The sequence below is a fragment of the Crocodylus siamensis genome, chromosome 10 (assembly GCF_052110815.1).
Source record: "Crocodylus siamensis isolate JL-2025a chromosome 10, ASM5211081v1, whole genome shotgun sequence".
Taxonomy (NCBI): Eukaryota; Metazoa; Chordata; order Crocodylia; family Crocodylidae; genus Crocodylus; species Crocodylus siamensis.
Genome location: NC_143404.1, coordinates 57,639,940 through 57,657,038, shown reverse-complemented (window position 1 = coordinate 57,657,038; position 17,099 = coordinate 57,639,940). Strand labels below are relative to the sequence as shown.

At 45.8% G+C, this 17,099-nt stretch overlaps 1 protein-coding gene across 1 annotated transcript in view; it reads right to left on the bottom strand.

Annotated features, from left to right (window-relative positions):
• Positions 1-13,161, bottom strand: part of JPH2 (junctophilin 2) — a 64,669-nt gene extending 51,508 nt beyond the window's left edge. Inside the window, exon 1 of the mRNA XM_090065162.1 lies at positions 12,535-13,161. Coding sequence (XP_089921288.1) covers positions 12,535-12,913 — 379 coding nt within the window. The 5' untranslated portion in view covers positions 12,914-13,161. The remainder of the gene's footprint in view (positions 1-12,534) is intronic.
• Positions 13,162-17,099: the final 3,938 nt, after the last annotated feature.

The following is a 17,099-nucleotide window of genomic DNA, read 5'->3' as shown; positions in this document are numbered from 1 at the left end:
ACAAGACTGGCAGCTGCCACTGCTGCCTACCTGAGTGCCACCACTACTACCCAGGGCACAAACATCCAGGTTAGTAGCTAGACCTGTTTCAGTCCACTTGTTACCTATTGTTCACTCTCTTTGCAGTGAACTGGAGGACAGATGCATGTTGGCCAGTTGAGCAGAAGGGCAATATTAAGGAAGAACTTTTGTCTGAGGCACTGAACTGACCCGAGCCCAGTTTCTGGTTCTTCCTGTGCGACTGTGGGTAAGTTACTTTGTCTCTCCGAGCCTCATTTCCCCATCTGTAAAATGGAGATAATGATACATCCCTACTTCAAAGGGATGTTGAAAAAAACAAAGGTGCTGGAGACACTACCAGGACTAGGCATAAAAAGAGCTTAAATAGATGCCAGGGGGACTTTAAGAGACAATTTTGTAGGGACTATGCACTGGAGAACCACTCTCCCCAGCATGGGGCTCTCAGTACACAGCATCTTGGCCTGTGATTTCTGTATGCATTTTCCTTCATGGCTCCAAAAATACAGCAAGTCATCATGAGCAAATTTCTTTGTGAGGGATAAGGAATGAGAGACCAGCCACACTTCAGAGGGGTTCTCAGCACTGACCTGAGGCTAGGAATTCAAAAACTCTTTCTCCCTTCCCTACCTCTCCTACATGGCCTTTGCTGGTCAATTTTAGTGTCCTTTTTTTGCACTGGGCACTAATAGGTCTTACTCAACCATCACAGAGGCCCCAAAGTCTTATTCTGGGTCTGTCTGGTCACAAAGCTCAGGCAGGGTCTTCCCTCACCAGCAGGAAGATCTGCAGTGGCAGGAAAACTGTGCGGGGCTGTAACTTGCCTCATTCATTGCTTCAGATTGGAACCAAACTGCCCCTTGGATAAGCTACCATCCTGGGTCAAAACATGGCACGATGCATCAATAGGCTGGGAATGGGATAGTCAGTGGCTCTTCAACTGTCTGAAAAACCACAAGCCTGTTTATGGCTGTGGGGAAAGTTAGCTCCCAGTGCCTCAGATCCAGAGCTTTAAAACCAGGATTATAATTCTGACTTATCTTGGGGGGTGCTGTGAGGCTTCAGTTACTAATGTCCAGCTCCTCCCTAGGATCAGCAAGAAAGAAAGGCAGCCTGGTCAGCAGGGAAAGTCTTTATTTGCTGGGTTATGGGGTAGAGGTGGGGAGAAGAAATACGGCAGGGCTTAACACAAAATGATACAAGAGAAGCAGAGTGTCACTGCTGAGGCCAGTTCAGAGACTTGTCAAAAGTGAACCCATTTTCTGCCCAGCAGATACCCCAGAATGCTAATTTTCCTCACTCAAAAATCCCTCTCTCCCTGGGTTTTCCTCATTCTGTTGATACGGTTGCTACAGTAACTGGCAAGCCACCAAAAGCAGCATTCAGCTCTGCCTCCAACCATTACCCAGCTTTACAGAGTCCAGAATGGACCATCCCTTCCTGAAATCAGTAAGATGCAGGGCAAAACTCTCCCCCCCCCCCCAGGCTTTGCACAGACAAGATATCTTTAGATGAAAGGTACTAATGGAAGGCAAATGCTAATTACAATTTGCAAAGCAGGACCCCCTTGAAGGGTGAAGACAAATGGCCAACTGTGCAGGGGGCATTTTCATGGGCATTTACAGTAAATATCCTTTCCAGTAAACTGGGACAGGATTCTTTGTCAGTGATTTACTGGGAAGTGGCAAAGTACAATAAGCAAGCACTGCCCCAGAGAAGGGCACAGCCAGCATCCACCCCACAGCATGATCAGCCATTGGGACCACTGCTCAGCAAACCAGCATCAGATAAAGACAGTGGCACAGTGTGTGTTGCTCCCATTAACTTTTCCTTCTCATCTTCCAGTTGTGCTGGAAAAAAAAAGGATCAGCTTGGCTCCAAGAAATTAAATTCCACTGTTCAAACTGCTTTATTCAACCCTGGGATGATCTTGCCCCAGGAGAGATTCCGATTCCTTCTTTGGTAACAATGGGAGAGAGTATTTTATGGTCTCTGTGGCCAGTTCAATAAAATAATCTTTATTCCCTAGTCTGTGGTTTTGCTGAAATCCACTTTAGACCTGTATGCAAGATGTTCATATACACAGCACAGAGGCAGGAAACACAAGTGCTCAATTCCAGTGCTAGGTGCAGCAGAGTAGCAGCAGTACAAACGCCATCCCTCCCTACCAAAGTGCCTCCAGCAGCTGGCTATCTACCTCCTTATATTGCAGAATGACATCAGGGCACTAAACCCAGGGCTAGAACCACAACTAAAGGCAAAAGGGAATTTATTTGCCATGAAGCACATGCAGTTTTTGTTGTGCCTGCTTTACAAAAAGTTCATTGTATGCTAGAGCACTGGGGGTGGCAAGTTATGCGATGCGGTAGCCTACCCAGTGGGAATAACCTACCATGGTAACATGTCCACTCAACCAGACTGCCCCATTTCTAAAACCATACTAGGAAACAAGGTGATGGACAAGGCATGGCTGTGAAGCCAGAGACCTGGGTTTCCTTCCCACCCTCCCACTCACAGGTGAGAGTATGAAGGAGTTACTTGAGGTCCCTGTGCTCCTGAATTCCCATCTGTACAGAAGGTCATTGTCACCAGTTTCAAATACAATGAAGGCTGTCTAAATAACTACAAATATTGCATATGACTGGTCTTTGAACTCAGTTGCTTTGTCTCTGCTCAGTGGCTGCAGCCTGAGAGCAGAGCTGACACAATAGCACATAACATTATGTGACCTTCCAGTGGTTTTAGAAGGCTCCATGCAATGCTGTTGCATTATTAAGCAGCTTGAAGTCTCTGAGGGCTAGAGTGGTTAAATGACCCACCCAGGGTCACAGAGTAATTCAATAAGAGAGTCAGAACTATCCATGACACGTATTGATCCTCTGACTTCTATACCTGTGCTCTGTCTGTCAGAAAATGCCACCCCTTGCCAGGTTCAGCAGGCACCATGCACACTAGAGGGATGGGATTTTAAGAAGTCCTAACGTATCAATGGGATTTGGATTCCTGACTTCTTTAAGCATGTTTGAAAATGCCCCCAGGTCTTTAATTGGATTAACTGGAGCGTTTTAGAACTCCTTTAGCATGATTCAGGCTGCTGGATTTAAATGTGGGCAATCCAGCCAAAGTTTCTGTACTCATTTTAAACTGATTTTAGACCCGACCATGCTCACCAGCCAAATTTGGTTTAAACAGAGTTTACTAAACTAATATAGATAAATGCCTTGTGTAGATAATGCTTGAATGTGAATGCAAGGGCCAAGCAAGCAGAGGAGACCAAGCACTAAAAGTCCTTGACTAAGCTCACAATGTGCTTGTGAAGAGACAAGGATTCCCAGCTTTTTGTTTTTCCATGTCACTTCCCAAGCTGTAATTTATAACATCTCACAGAGGCTTCACCCTTTTGTCCACCAAAAGCCATAAAACAAGTGCCAGAGCTGAGCAGTGTAACTACTGAGAGGAGTTAGAAAACCTGTGGCAGCTGCCATAGAGCAGCCGAAAGTTAAGAAGTCAGCAAGCAGCCGAAAGGCAACTTATTGCTGCTATAACTAGGCCCGTCATATAGCAAGGAACAGCATATGGGAACAACAAAGAGGCAGGTGTTCCCATATCTCCTCAGCAAGGACCCCTGTGAGGAAAGGGAAGCAGGGAGCAATGGGGAGAAAGTAGCATAGGAAAGACAGAAAAAATGTTAGCGTTGACCTTTACTCGCAGTCAGCCGGCCCCCAAGAATGCCAATGTCTTCTCATTCACACTCAGGCAGAGCAGGGGCAGGCTCTGTTGCAATCCATGGGGCTACAGTGGTGTAAAAGTCAAGTTATTGAAGAATAGCAGCCAGTGATTAGCCCTGGGTACCAGGAATCAGGGCTTCTGGGTTTTAAACGGACTCTGCCTGAACTTTCTATATGACCTTGGATAAGTCCCTTCATGTTTTTCTGACTTATTTTCCCTTATGCAATTAGATATAAACCAAATTTTTCTTCCTATGGGAGGTGTTTGGAGACTTGCACCTTCTTACAGTGGAAAGTTGAAAGTAGCTGAAAAAACAATTGTATTAAAAAGGCACAAACCTTTATATAGACACTTTCATTCCTATTTAAAGAATGCCTTATTTCAGTTTAGCTTAGTTTGTTATGGAATCTCATAGAAAAGAATGAGTTTTTTCTGCAGATTAACGTTTCCCAGTTAAGGCTACATCTGCCCAGGTAGAATATGGTATGTTTTTACTGAGGATAACCAGGGATCCAGGTTTTCTATTTGCTATGGAAAAATGCAAATTTTCTCTTAATCCCGGATTTTCTCTTTAAAGGAGAAAAATGCAGGAACCGCAGAGCAGCTTTCCCCTTGCAGGCTGGCCAAGTTACAGAGCCAGTTAGCATGCTCGAAGGCCAGGCTAGACACTCATCAAATGTTGGTTCTGGCCTTCAAAACTTTGTGGCTTATCCTAGCAAGCAGCCTGGGATAAATCACAAAGTTATAGCCTGCTAATCAATTAAGTCAAGAGACAAAACTCTAATGAAGACAAGCTCTTTATATCTTTTTTTTTTTTTTTTAAATGGCTTCAGGGGAGGAAAGAGTTTTTTGAACATCTAAAATATATAAAATATTAAAATCCAGGTAAGTAGCTTTAACATATTTTTCTGGGCTCTTTCCTAGGACTACACTGATCAGCTACTACATCAGAATGACAACTGCCTTGTCCATGCTAGAATTAACACATGATAGATAATACGAGTTAAAAATAAGCTTTTTTCCTGCCCCTTGAGAGATACAACCAGTGTGTTTATACAAGGTTTTCCCCTAGTTTAATGAAATTGATGTAAAAGTATGCCTTCCACAGATTAGGAGCAAGTTTGTGAAGAGATAAGCTCTTAGCTAATGCTTGGAAAGTTCCTTAGGTTGAAGGGGCTGTAAGACAGAAAAGCATAATTATTTATTCTGTTTTGGTGACACATTCTGTACTAGTGCTGCATGCAAGCTGGCCAATTCCCACTTTGTGGTTTCAAAACTGAAGGACAGATTTTGAAAAGTTTAAAATTTTGACCAAATTACAGGAGAAATAGCACAATTTTTCTTCATTATTTCCCACCCCCAACCTCAATTTTAGGGCAGAAATGTGTATGGGGAATTTTCTTCTTCTCTCTCGCCTTCTTAAAAAAAAAAGAATAAAGACACATTCTTAAAGTGAAATTACACTCCTCTGCCTCTGAAATCTATCTTTCAATACCACCAAAAACTGAGCGAGTGGCAGATAAGGGGAGTTGTTTGGCAAGCCTGTGAAAATGCAAGTCATTTCTTTGATGGAACAAATATCTGACTCCCATTAATAATGTCTGCAGCATGCTACTGGGAAGGCCACTGTGGAGTAGAGATCTAGAGCTGGCAATGACTAAGAAAGTCAACATTTAAAAAAATGGTTTAAAAAAATCTGTTTAATGATATAATCATCTCAGTATGAAATAGTGTCCTAAGTAGGAATACTGAATTCCTAAGGGGCGAGTGGAGGCCAAAGGGGAAGGAATAGAGTTGAGGGGTGTAAATCACATCTGAGTAATAACAACACAGCCCTGACGCAATCAACCTGACCTCTTTCTTCAGATCCACAGAGCTGGGCTAACCCCTCTAGTCTGGATGGGGAACGACTCATCCTGCAGCACAAAAAGGGACTGTCCTCTCCACATGCATCCTTGAGAAACTCAACTGAGAGCAGGACCAAGGACAATAAAAGGAAATACATGACGGTGTTCTGTCTAGCTGCAATAAGCAGAAGCACACCTCTGAGCAAGTGAGAGCACAGTGCACCCCCCCACCTAGGCCCAGTGACATGACAAGGGAGGTTGTACAGAGGGGAGAGTGAATACAAAGAAATAAAGGAAATCTGATTCTGCTTGCCATTTTGTTTGTAATGCTTGCTCACGAGCAAGACCTAAAACACAGGCAGAGACTGAACAATTCCTGCTAGCACCACTACACCCATGCACATCCGCCCTTGCCATCTTACTCCAGCCCTGCGTCCCAACTAATGTGCTGATGGTTTTATACTGTGGAAAATTCTGCCTGAGGACAAGGATGGGACCCAGCTTTGCTTTCCTCCCAAATCACTTTCCCTTGCGACCCAAGTCAAAACTGGAACTGAAGCTCTCTAGAGGTGAAAGGCCAGAATGTTAATTCTCTGAGTCACTTAATCCCAAAGAACTTCCCACTGGTATTATTTGACTCGTGAGCGTGTAGGCTGACGCAGGTCAAGGCTGGGGATGATGGATGAAGTCAAGAGGGGAGGGGAAGCATTTGAAAGAAAACATAAAAAAGACACACACAAAAAAGACTCTGTATTATCACCTGGAAAAAGGCTTTTAAAGCCAAATTACAAGAAACCCTGCAAAATTCTCCAACCTCCCTGACTCACAGGAGCTACCCAAGTCTCAGTAACCCTGATTAGGAAGGGTAATGGAAGACAGGCCAGTATTTACCTTTTGCTGTGGTTTCTAGAGATTTCTGCATCTGCTCCTGAAGAAATGGAGCTAAGCCTTTCTATTTATACACCCAGGATGGAAAGGCTCAATTTGCAGAGGGGATTAAACATGGACCCTGGAGACAGGCAGTCCCAATCACGCTGATTCACAAATGGATTGTGTGTGCCCTCTGCTTAACCTGGATAACAGCTCACACCTTCCACAAGTCACTGTGGTCAATTAATGCAGTCACATGCTGAGCTACTTGTCAGTGGTGGGCTCAAAGGCTTTAAGTCAGGTAATGACACTCCTTCATGAAGACAGGGCAGTTCTTCAGGCGATAACAGCCTCTCTGTCCCCTTTCCACTCTGGGCAGGAGGTCCAGAATAACACATTCTGAATAAAGAGCCTACTGAGCAGCTTCCTAGCAGTCAAAATTGTAACGCTAACTCTTATACTCACATGTGATGCCCAGATACAGAAAGGACAGGTACATTAAGAGAACTTAGGGTAGACGGACAGACAGATTAAACAGACACATAAACCCACATGTAAAACAGAACCTAGAAAAGCACTTGCGGTTGGAAAAAAATTATCTGAGTATAGCTTGAATCATCTTACTAGTGCTATTGGATAGCTAAAAACATCACCCCTTGGGTTGAATCCAGCTTTGATGTCACTACACTAGGGAGGGAGCATGAACTAGTGCAGTGGGGGGCAACCTTTTTGGCAAGCATGCCATACATTAGCTCTGCATTCTCCCCTTGTGCCACTCCAGACCCCTTCTTTTGCCAGATCTGCTGCTCTGCCTTCTGCTCCCAGCCCCATCTTTTGCTGCGCTGCCACCCCTTCCTTGATCTGCTGTGTGCCCCACACCGAAGCTGCCTGTGCCACTTGTAGCATGCACAGACAAGGTTTGCCACCCCAGAACTAGGGGGATAGGGCCAGCCTTGCTTACAGACTTTGTGATCTTGGAAGAGTCATTTTATCCTCTTCAGTAAAACTGGAGGGAATACATCTCTTTAAGGGATACTTCTTTTTAACACAGCACTTTAAATCCAATGAAGAAGTAGTACTTCAGAAATGTTTTTATCATTATTTCTGGAGTCAGTCAAGTTGCACTGGGGCTGACTTTGGCCCAAGGTTTTAGGAACATCCAAATCTCCTCTTAGCTGCCTCAGAGGGGCTGTTCAGCGTCAGTAGTAGGAAGTGTGGCAAACTTCAGTACTGCTGCTATCTATTATCTGCACTTGACAGCCCACAAAAGCAGCAGCAAAATCACTGTTACCACCTCTGTTTCAGCCCCAGAGAAATCTTCCTCTAAGCCTCACCTTCTCTGCATGATGAATGCTGTTATCTCCTTCCCTAAGTTTCTCCCCTAGTCCCAGCTGTGTCCTCCACCTATGCACAAAGCAGCACAACTGTATCCAAGCACTTCAGGATCCAGAAAGTGCCCCCTCCTATTTTTATAATTTTCCATAGACTTTCTTTGGCCAAGCCCACAGATCTTTCCTCTTCCTGCTACTTGTTGTCTTCCATTATTCATCTAGCACAGATCTCCACAATGCCACCACTGTCAGGGGAAGTATTTTCTCCTCTGCAGCTCCTACCAGCTATAACTACTTCTCTAACTAGATCTCTCTGCTTCACAGTCTTTATCTACTTTCACTTCTCACCTAAAACACACCTACCCTCTCTTTATCTGTCTTAATGTTACATGCTTACATTACATGCAAAAATTACATGCTTTAATAATTTCCTCACAATATGAATTTTTGCCAGTGTTTTCTCAGCTAACTAGGAATTGGTCTGCAAACATCAACGTTGCAAAATGTTTTGGGGCCACAATTTGAATGAAAGAAAAGTACTTTTTTTGGGTAATATATACTGTCATTTCTAAGGCAAAGCAGGGGTTAGGACCACTTTCTTATATTTGCAGATTTTTCCATGAGGTTTTATATTATCAGACACAGAGTGCCTTGAGAGACAACCCACTTCTCTCTCATTAGTTCTAGAATGACGAGTTTTGGTTATGCTGGAAGAAAAGCCAGAAAAACGAGTCCAAGCAAGGAGCCTTTCATTTGGTGTTTTAACATGGGCTGCTCTCACACACAAAGGACTTCCTGGTACCAAATCACAATCCCCTTTTGACCTATGATGCCCTGTCCACAGAAAGGGTGCCAGGCTTAATTTCTGTGACTAGAGTTATATTTTCAAATGATAATTTGAGCTAAATACATCATTTTGAAATACAGGTTTAATGCTTTAAAAACAGATGGACAGGTTTAAATATTAAATAGGGGTTCTCAAAGTTGGAGACTATTTTTCTCATGTATCCAGTCCAGCGATGCTCAGCCAGGGTGCCAGGGCCCCTTAGGGTGCCACAAGGTCCTTTGAAGGGTGCTGCAGGAAGTATGAAGAGATAAGTGAGGTGTGAGGAGGTAAGCTGATAAGGATAGGCTGAGGCTGGAGGTGTAATGACATAAGCAGATCCTAGCATGCTCAGGCTCTGCCTGCCTAGCTGCTCCCCCACCCCCACTGCCTGGCTCCTCTGCAAAGAGATATATTTGTTTTAGAAAAGGGGTGTCCCTTAATTCACAAACGTTATGGAGGGGTACCTCAAGTCTGATGAGATGTGACTTGAGTCTGAAAAAGTTCAGAACCACTGGTCTACTCACCAGGAAGCTAGAGCTTCAAGGTTGCACCCCACTTTGCAGCACATGGCAGGAAGGCTTTCCTAGGTCCTTGAACTGGATGTCTCAAGAACAAATTTTAACAAGTTCAGGTTAAGGGAGTTTGGTCCCATTTGGATCTGGTGATCAAGGGGTAGATGAAGATGAGCAGACAGAATGAATGCTGTTTTCGTAACATAACATGCGCCCCATTCTCAGTGGCAGTTATTAATCACAGATCTTAGCTTCTGGTGTTGCACCCTAGATATTCTCTCTTAAAAGTCAGAAGAGTTCTTATGCTGAGTGAACTGCCCAAACACCCACTATGCATAGGCCTAACTGTCTGATAATCAACAAATACTGGGCAACCACATCACCCTCATCAGTGAACTTCTCAGAGCTCACAAGCTAGCCACAGTCAGACTAGATCAGTCCTTGGAGACCCCAAAGAAACACTTTGAGATTGCAGGAAATGATTTTAGTAGTTTACATCTTTCTGGATCAGTGCTAAACTCATGGTCAAAGGCTGTTAGGGATATATTAAGTGACACATTCCCTAATAAGTCTGGGAACTGCTTCAATATTGAGTCAGTAACAAAAGAATGGTAGGGAATACTTCATTGACAAAGGGGCCATCTGTTAGATGGTATATAACAAAGTCCTAACTTATTCTGAAAGACATAATTAAGGATCTGATTTTTTTCAATAGTAGAAGAGTATTCACCTTAGCACCTCAGTTACATTTTAAATTCTGTGCCATATTCTTTCTTTTCAGCCTCCCCTGCTAAATAGGGTTAATCCAAACCATTCAACACTCACAGCAGCATACCAAAGAGGTACTACTGGGTGAGATAATCCCTTCATACTATCTACAAGACAAAGTAAGACACTTCCAAGTGAAAAATATTATACTAGATATTAGCTAGGCAACAATTCTGAGTGTGTCATTAAACTAAGTGTAAATAAACCTTGTAAATGATTCAAAGATGCATCTATCAACTTTTTAAATTCATCACAAATATAGGTATTTTAGGTTCTGCTGTAGATACTATAGTACAACTATATTTTTCCATATTTACTCACCTACCACGCCCAAAACAGCACCTTGGTTTGGGAAGGTAGAATGAAGATGAAGATTTTTCCTTTCTGTTTAGAATCAGTTTCAAGATACCCCACTTTGCAATTTCTAATTTTGGGGAGAACAGTGAGCGTGGTATGTGAATAAATAAAGTATTATTTAATATCAATTCCATGCCCTGAAGACAAAAGATGACTGAAATTTAAGGAACAGGACTGATAAAAGATGCCACTTCTACCCTGCAGCTTTACCCACAACCTCATGGTTCAAGAGCACAAGAAGTAACTTCAGCAAGACTCCTCATACTACTATTAAGCATCTTGCTCAATAATTCATGATAAAAGCCAAGCCTTGGAATGCCAATTGCCTGAATCCTCACAAATCTAACAGCTTTCAGTGCCATACTTCCCTATGATGAAATATTATATTTCTAAAGTTATTTTGCCTTCATAAATGATTGCCAGTGTGTCCCCTGAATAAAAACAGAATGCAGTTCTGAGGCATATTTCAGTGGATTCCTCCCCCCGCTCCAAATCACTCTCTTTATTTAGCTAAACTAAATATGGCAGACTGGAATGTTACATAGAAGGGCTCTGTAATTCCTTACACAGGGATTCTTGGGATGTTTCATTACTTCTGTCCCCCCTGGTTTCAGACACTTGTCAACAAAGCATTTCTAACATGTATGGTGAATATTTGAAGAATTGGTACAACTGGGATGTGAGCAGGGATGTGGATTTGCCAAGCAGGGGTTTGATCTGGAATCCCGTAAATAACTCGTGTCCTGCTGCATTCGCCCATGTCACCCGCTGCATTCGCCCATATCACCCTGCAGTTTGGGATTGACCAGAACCCACAGAGCAATGCAATGCTGGAGTGTAGATGACAGGCGAGATGCGTCCTAGCGAGGGCTGACATGTATCGAGGGCAGCTCCAGGAGGAGATACACAGGTTCGTTTGCACCTCCCTTTGATTCCTCCACCAAAATTTAAACCCAACTGCCTGGCAGCAGCAGCATTTCTAGCTGGGCAGTGCTGAGGGAATCCCGTGACTCCCTGGCTCATTAACATCTACCCATCCCTCCTGAACTCTTCATTCCACAGGTGTTAAGCACCCTCCCCCCTTTTTAATGATCTTGATGTTCCACCCATCAAGCTAGCCTTTGTGCTGCAGTGCTGCGCTCTGTTCACTGTTCCTAGTAAAGCAGCTGCTATTTCACAGCCCTGCAAACTGTTTTTAACTCATTCCAATAAAGAAATATTGGTTTTTGCTTCAATCTTAAACTAAAGAATCCAGCCCTGAGCCCCTAGCATATTAGAAAAGCTTCTAGTTTGCATTTAACTGGAGAAAAATCTGTGTTGCATTATATGTGATAATGCATATCACACCGTTTTCCAGAATCCTAGATTTTTTGGCTTAAGGCCAAATTAGTTTCAAATTTCAGATCAACTGAGCTAAGCTCAGTTGTTAAGTGTGTGTGACTCTACCACTGGGCAAGTCTTCTTCCTCCCAGACCCATCAGTCTGGCACTTCGGATACTCCCCATGTCCATGGTAGGCATCCTAGGAGCAGGCCGCAAGCCCGGAGGCATTGGAGCTCTGATGCCCCCTAGTCATGCTTGCTCCTAACCAAACAGTGGAAGGAGCAAGCCAGGGGAAAGCACAAAAGTAGTCCCCATTACCATCGTGCAGCCAAGTTTCCAGCATTTGGGAAAGGGGCAGGGGTCAGCCTGCCTGGAGGGCAATGGAAAACCTGTGGATTGCCCATCTCCCCTGCTGGATACACAGACCCACTCAAGCTTGGGGAAACAGGATGCGTACCCACGTTGTGCTTTGCTGCGAGATGAAGGGTGCATACACACAGCCTCAAGAGACTTCAGACAAGGTGAGTTAAGTAAGTCGACTTAAGCCACACTGGAGCGCACACAAGTACAGCTCCCTCACAGGGCAGCAGCCATCTTCCAAAGCAAAGTCAACTTAACTATCCTGACTCAAGACCACTGCTGCAACTCAAGACGCGTGCTGCACCGAACTCAGCTCTGCTCCACACAGGAGCGTCCGCTCACAGTTAAGTCAACTTAAAAAAAAAAAAAAAAAAGGAAGTGAAGTCGGCTTCGCGGCCAGGAAGCCAGGCCCGAGGGGCACGGGCCGGGGTTCGAATCCCGCCTGCCTCGTGGGGCGCCTGATTGGCTCAGGGCTCCACCAATCCCTGCACAGCTCGGGCCAATCAGGCGCGGGGCTAGAGGCTCGCGCCTTCGTCCCGCGCGACAAAGCCCGGCGCGGACAGACGTGCGCGCCCCGCCCCGCCCCGCGCTTACCGCCGTCCGCGTAGGTCTCGGTGCCGTAGCCGTCCTGCAGCCCGTTGTTCCAGGTGCCCTCGTAGCGGGCGCCGCTGGCCGCGCTCTGCCGCGAGCCGTAGCGGCCCTTGAAGCCGTGCGTCCACTCCCCGCGGTACACCCAGCGCCCCTTGGTCTCCACGCCCAGGCCGTGCCGCTTGCCCTGCGCCCAGTAGCCCTCGTACGTGTTGCCGCTGGGCCACGTGTAGACGCCCACCACCTCGAAGCCCGAGTTCCACGAGCCCGAGTACTCGCCCTGCCCCTTGGGCCCCGTGCAGATGCCGTGGCCGTGCGCCTTGCCGCCCTCCCAGCCCCCGCAGTACGCGCCGCCGTCGTCGAAGTCGAAGCGGCCGCCGCTCATGGTGCCCGCGCTTCAGGTGGCCGCAGCCGGCCGCATCCCGCGCTCAGCCCGGCCCCGGCGGCCCCGCGCTCCCCGGGCGGCGCATGGGGGAGGCCGCCGGCCGTCCCGGGCCGCGGCGGGTCCGTCCCGAGCTCCGCCCGCGCCGCGGCTCCTTCCCGAGCTCCGAGCTCCCGCTGCGGCGGCGCAAAGGTCAGAGCTTCCCTAACAAGGCCATCGCCGCTCCCAAAAATAACCCCCCGGAGCCCGGCCTCCGCCGCCGGGCCCTTTTATGAAGGAGGGGAGAGGCGCCCCCCCGCCGCGGGCAGGGAGCCAGGGCCAGCAGGGGGAGGCTGGGAAAGCGGCGGCTTAAAAATAGCCCCTGGGAAGCCGGCGCGGCCGCCGGGGCTCCGGCAGCGCGGAGAGGCGAGCCCCCGTGCCCGGGAACCAGGCGGCGAGGCCAGCACCTGTGGCAAGACGCTTCGGCCTCCGGGCCCGGGAAGCCGCCTCCTGCCCGGAGAGGCTGGGCGGGGCGGGGGGGACTAAAGCTCCCTCCTCCTCACCGGCTGCTGGGCACCGGCAGCACTCTCCTACCTGGCAGCACTGGGGAATGGCTGGACAGGCCAGGACAGGACAGCCTGGGCACAGGCTTTGCTCCCTGATCGCATAGCTGCTCCTGGGGCGTTCTTCCTAGTAATAGATGAAGGGCACAGCGCTGCATTTCCTCAAAAGAACTGATTTAGATGTCACAGATCTCTAGGGTCAAAAGGGACCTATTAGATGGTCAAGTCCAACCCCCTGCTCTGGGCAGGAAAGAGCGGAGAGGTTAAGTAACCCCAGAGCTGGGATTAAAAGAACACAAACTGGGGTTAAAAGAACAAGCTTTAGGGCAGGGGCTTAAGTATACAGCCTACAGCACTACTGGGACTTTAAGTTATTGCCCTACTTGTTTCCAGCTGGGCACGAGTGAAGGCAGACATGTAGTACTGGTAGGTGGAATCCTGCTGCACTGTCCGTGTCACCTCTGTCCTTCCAGAGGGTGGAGGCCATCGAGCCCATCACCCACTCTACCATGTCTTGGTACTGAGAGCAGGAGTATGATCAGACACTCATCCTCCCCGCAGCGCTTTGATTTCTTTGCAAGGCAGTCGCCCATATGTCTGCTCTGCACTGAACCCATTCAATTGAACCCAACTAAAATTATGAAAATTATTGCAGGAGAGCATGCTGGGAGAGGGGGGACAGCCGCTTTGAATTTACAAAATTACAGTATTAAGCTAGAGAGAGAGATTTAAGCAAGGGTTAAAGTAGTATATAGGAGTTGGATCATTTTCATCACAAGTTTTAAAACTATTTAAGCCAGTGCAAGTTTTCTAATATAAATAAATCTTCACCTTAGAGGAGTATTCAGTTAAGAGTCCCCATCCCAGGTCAGCCAAGATGAGCAGAAAATGCCTAGTTTCCAAAAAGACTGAGGTGGATACTTCACTAATACAGTACCCCTCTCCACCTCTTTAGGTAGGCACTAGGCTCTTGTTTCAGAGCCTAGTTTCAATTGCAGGTCATCTTCCTTCTTTAATAGCTTTTTCTGAAACTAAATTACTTTCTGCTCCCAAGACTGACAGCCAGTGGCTCTGCTCAACAGGTAGCAATATTTCTTCTCTTCATCGTACTACTACGGTAGTACAGTGCACTTCTTTACATGCCTTCCCAATTTATTGCCTCTTGCTTATTACCTTTTAACAAGCACCCCTTATGGTTATATCCATTAAGTGCATTAGCATCTTTGTAATGTAATTGTGTTCTGATTAACTACATAGAAATCGTGTGAGGAAAGCAGCTCTCTCAAAGGGCTGTTACTAGAAGCCAGGCCATTAACTAGAGCTAGTTTGTTTTATGGCTGCTAAAACCAGGGCACTGTACACTTCATAGATATGGTTTACATTTTATTAACGTAGGGGTGTATTCTGGATAAGTGCAAACCTTTTTTTTATTCCAAGGTACTCGCTTAATCAGAAAACACCATAGCTACAATGCATCTCATTGGACCACACCATTCTAACCTTCAAATCTGCAACTGCCAACTACTCTGAAAGGGCTGGGGGGGGGAAACACGGACAAGAGAAAAAAATAGGACATCATAATGATCCAAACCATCCTTTCTTTCAGTCACACCTGTTCCACACACTCAGGATAATAGCACAAAAAAGTAAGGGATGATAAGCATTTTACTGAACACCATGCTAAGAGCAGGTGCTTATCCGCTCTCCCCCCCCCCCCCCAAAAAAAAAATACCAAAGATAACTCTGGAGCTAAACTGTACTATTGTTGCAGGTTATAACCCCCATGAAGGCAGGTATTGTGGTGAGATGTATTTTCCAAATCCCAAGACTAGCTTTAACAGTGGTCTGATGCATGGGCTTAAGGCAAATGTCACTCAGGCTTTATCTGTAAAACTGAACCAACCTCCAAAGTCTGAAGCCTGTATTTGAAGAGGGTTTTGTGACTATCATAGGCCCACATTTTTATAATGTTGAAGAGGCAGAACCACCTGTGTTTAGTTACACTTTGAAACTGCATATGCAAATGATTTACAACTGTAAATCACAGGAATTGAAAGCCCACATCAGGCACAATGCCTCAGGCTAACCATATAAACCAACTACTAACTACCTCCCATAATACCAACTGGAATTGGATTCCTGCTTTCAGACAGGGATCTTCTCTCAGCCAGCCAGGGTCCACAAGTACAATCACTTAAGCAAGTGCAGCACCAGAAGTGGCAGCACAATCAGCCCCAAACATACTTTCTCAGTGAGCCAGTATGTTAAAAGTAAGATTGGCTTAAAAGTGTGTTTAGATGTTGGGCTCTTTTCCATCATCTTCTGATTTCTGAGGTCACATGTTCAAGCTTTGCACTGATGAGTGCCAGAGTCACCTTAAAAAAAAAAAAAAAAAAAAAGGTGAGAATCTCCCATAAACATTCAACTCCTGGAGATGGGGCTTTTAGACAGACACCAAATATCAGAAGATGGGTGAGAAAATTGCAGAAGTTAACAACACTGCAGTTGCAGCTTCCTTCAGTTTCATGTAAACTTTGTTCCCAGAATGCTTATTCCTCTTGGTTTTCCCACTCAAAACATGCTATCACTGTCTAAAATAGGCTAGGTTCAGGATTTTTTAATTATTTACATCACCAGCTGGTTCCAACTACAGGTTCTCTGTGGAACACAGCAGTGTTAATAAGTTCAATGAATTCAGGTCCTAAGGATTTAGTTGAATTACATATACATGCTGGCACTTACAACTGGGCTTAGCCTGCATTGGTGAAGTTGCATAGGGGCTTCCTGACTGAACCATAACCTGCAGACTTTTGGTACACACCCCACCTATTACACGTATATTAAAAACTCTGGTACTCAAACACCTGGTCATGGCCTTCATGCCGGCACCAGCAACTTTGAAAGCAGATTTAAGTATCAGTTAGCTAGCAGTGGAATTTGGTCATAGACATGGAATAAGGGTGACATCTAGTGGCTACAGAGAAGTAGTGTCTACATAGATTAGCACGCGGACTTCCTCTTCTCAAATCAGTAATCATTTACACCATATTAATATTGCTTTCCTTAGGGTTCCTAGGGGATGTGGCACCATATTCTATGAAGAGGGAATCTTGCACTACACAAAGTACTGCACAACTGTGGATGGTCCTCCAAACTGCATTCCACATTGTGAACAAGGGATGACCATGTCGAACAGTCACAAACTCCTTCATGACCGTTTCAGGCTGGACATAAGGAAGAACTTCTTTACTGTCTGAGCCCCCAAGGTTTGGAGTAGACTGCTGCCGGAGGTGGTTCAAGCACCTACTCTGGACGCCTTCAAAAGACATCTGGATGTTTATCTTGCTGGGATCCTATGATCCCTGCTGCCTTCCTACCCCTGGGGCACAGGGATGAACTAAACGATCTTCCAAGGTCCCTTCCAGCCCTAATGTCTATGAAATCTATGAAAATCTAAATCCTTATCCCTAAGTATGGAACTAGCAAAGAGAGGAAAAAATGTTCCTTCTCCTTCTCCCCGCAAGCAAGTATTGATCCTGTCCCTGGGATGCAAAGCTACTGTACAAACTGGAGATGTGCAATGCTTTGATGAGCTGGTACTGGCAAATATACTGAAAGAGTCCAAGGAATGAGGGGAAAAAATGGCA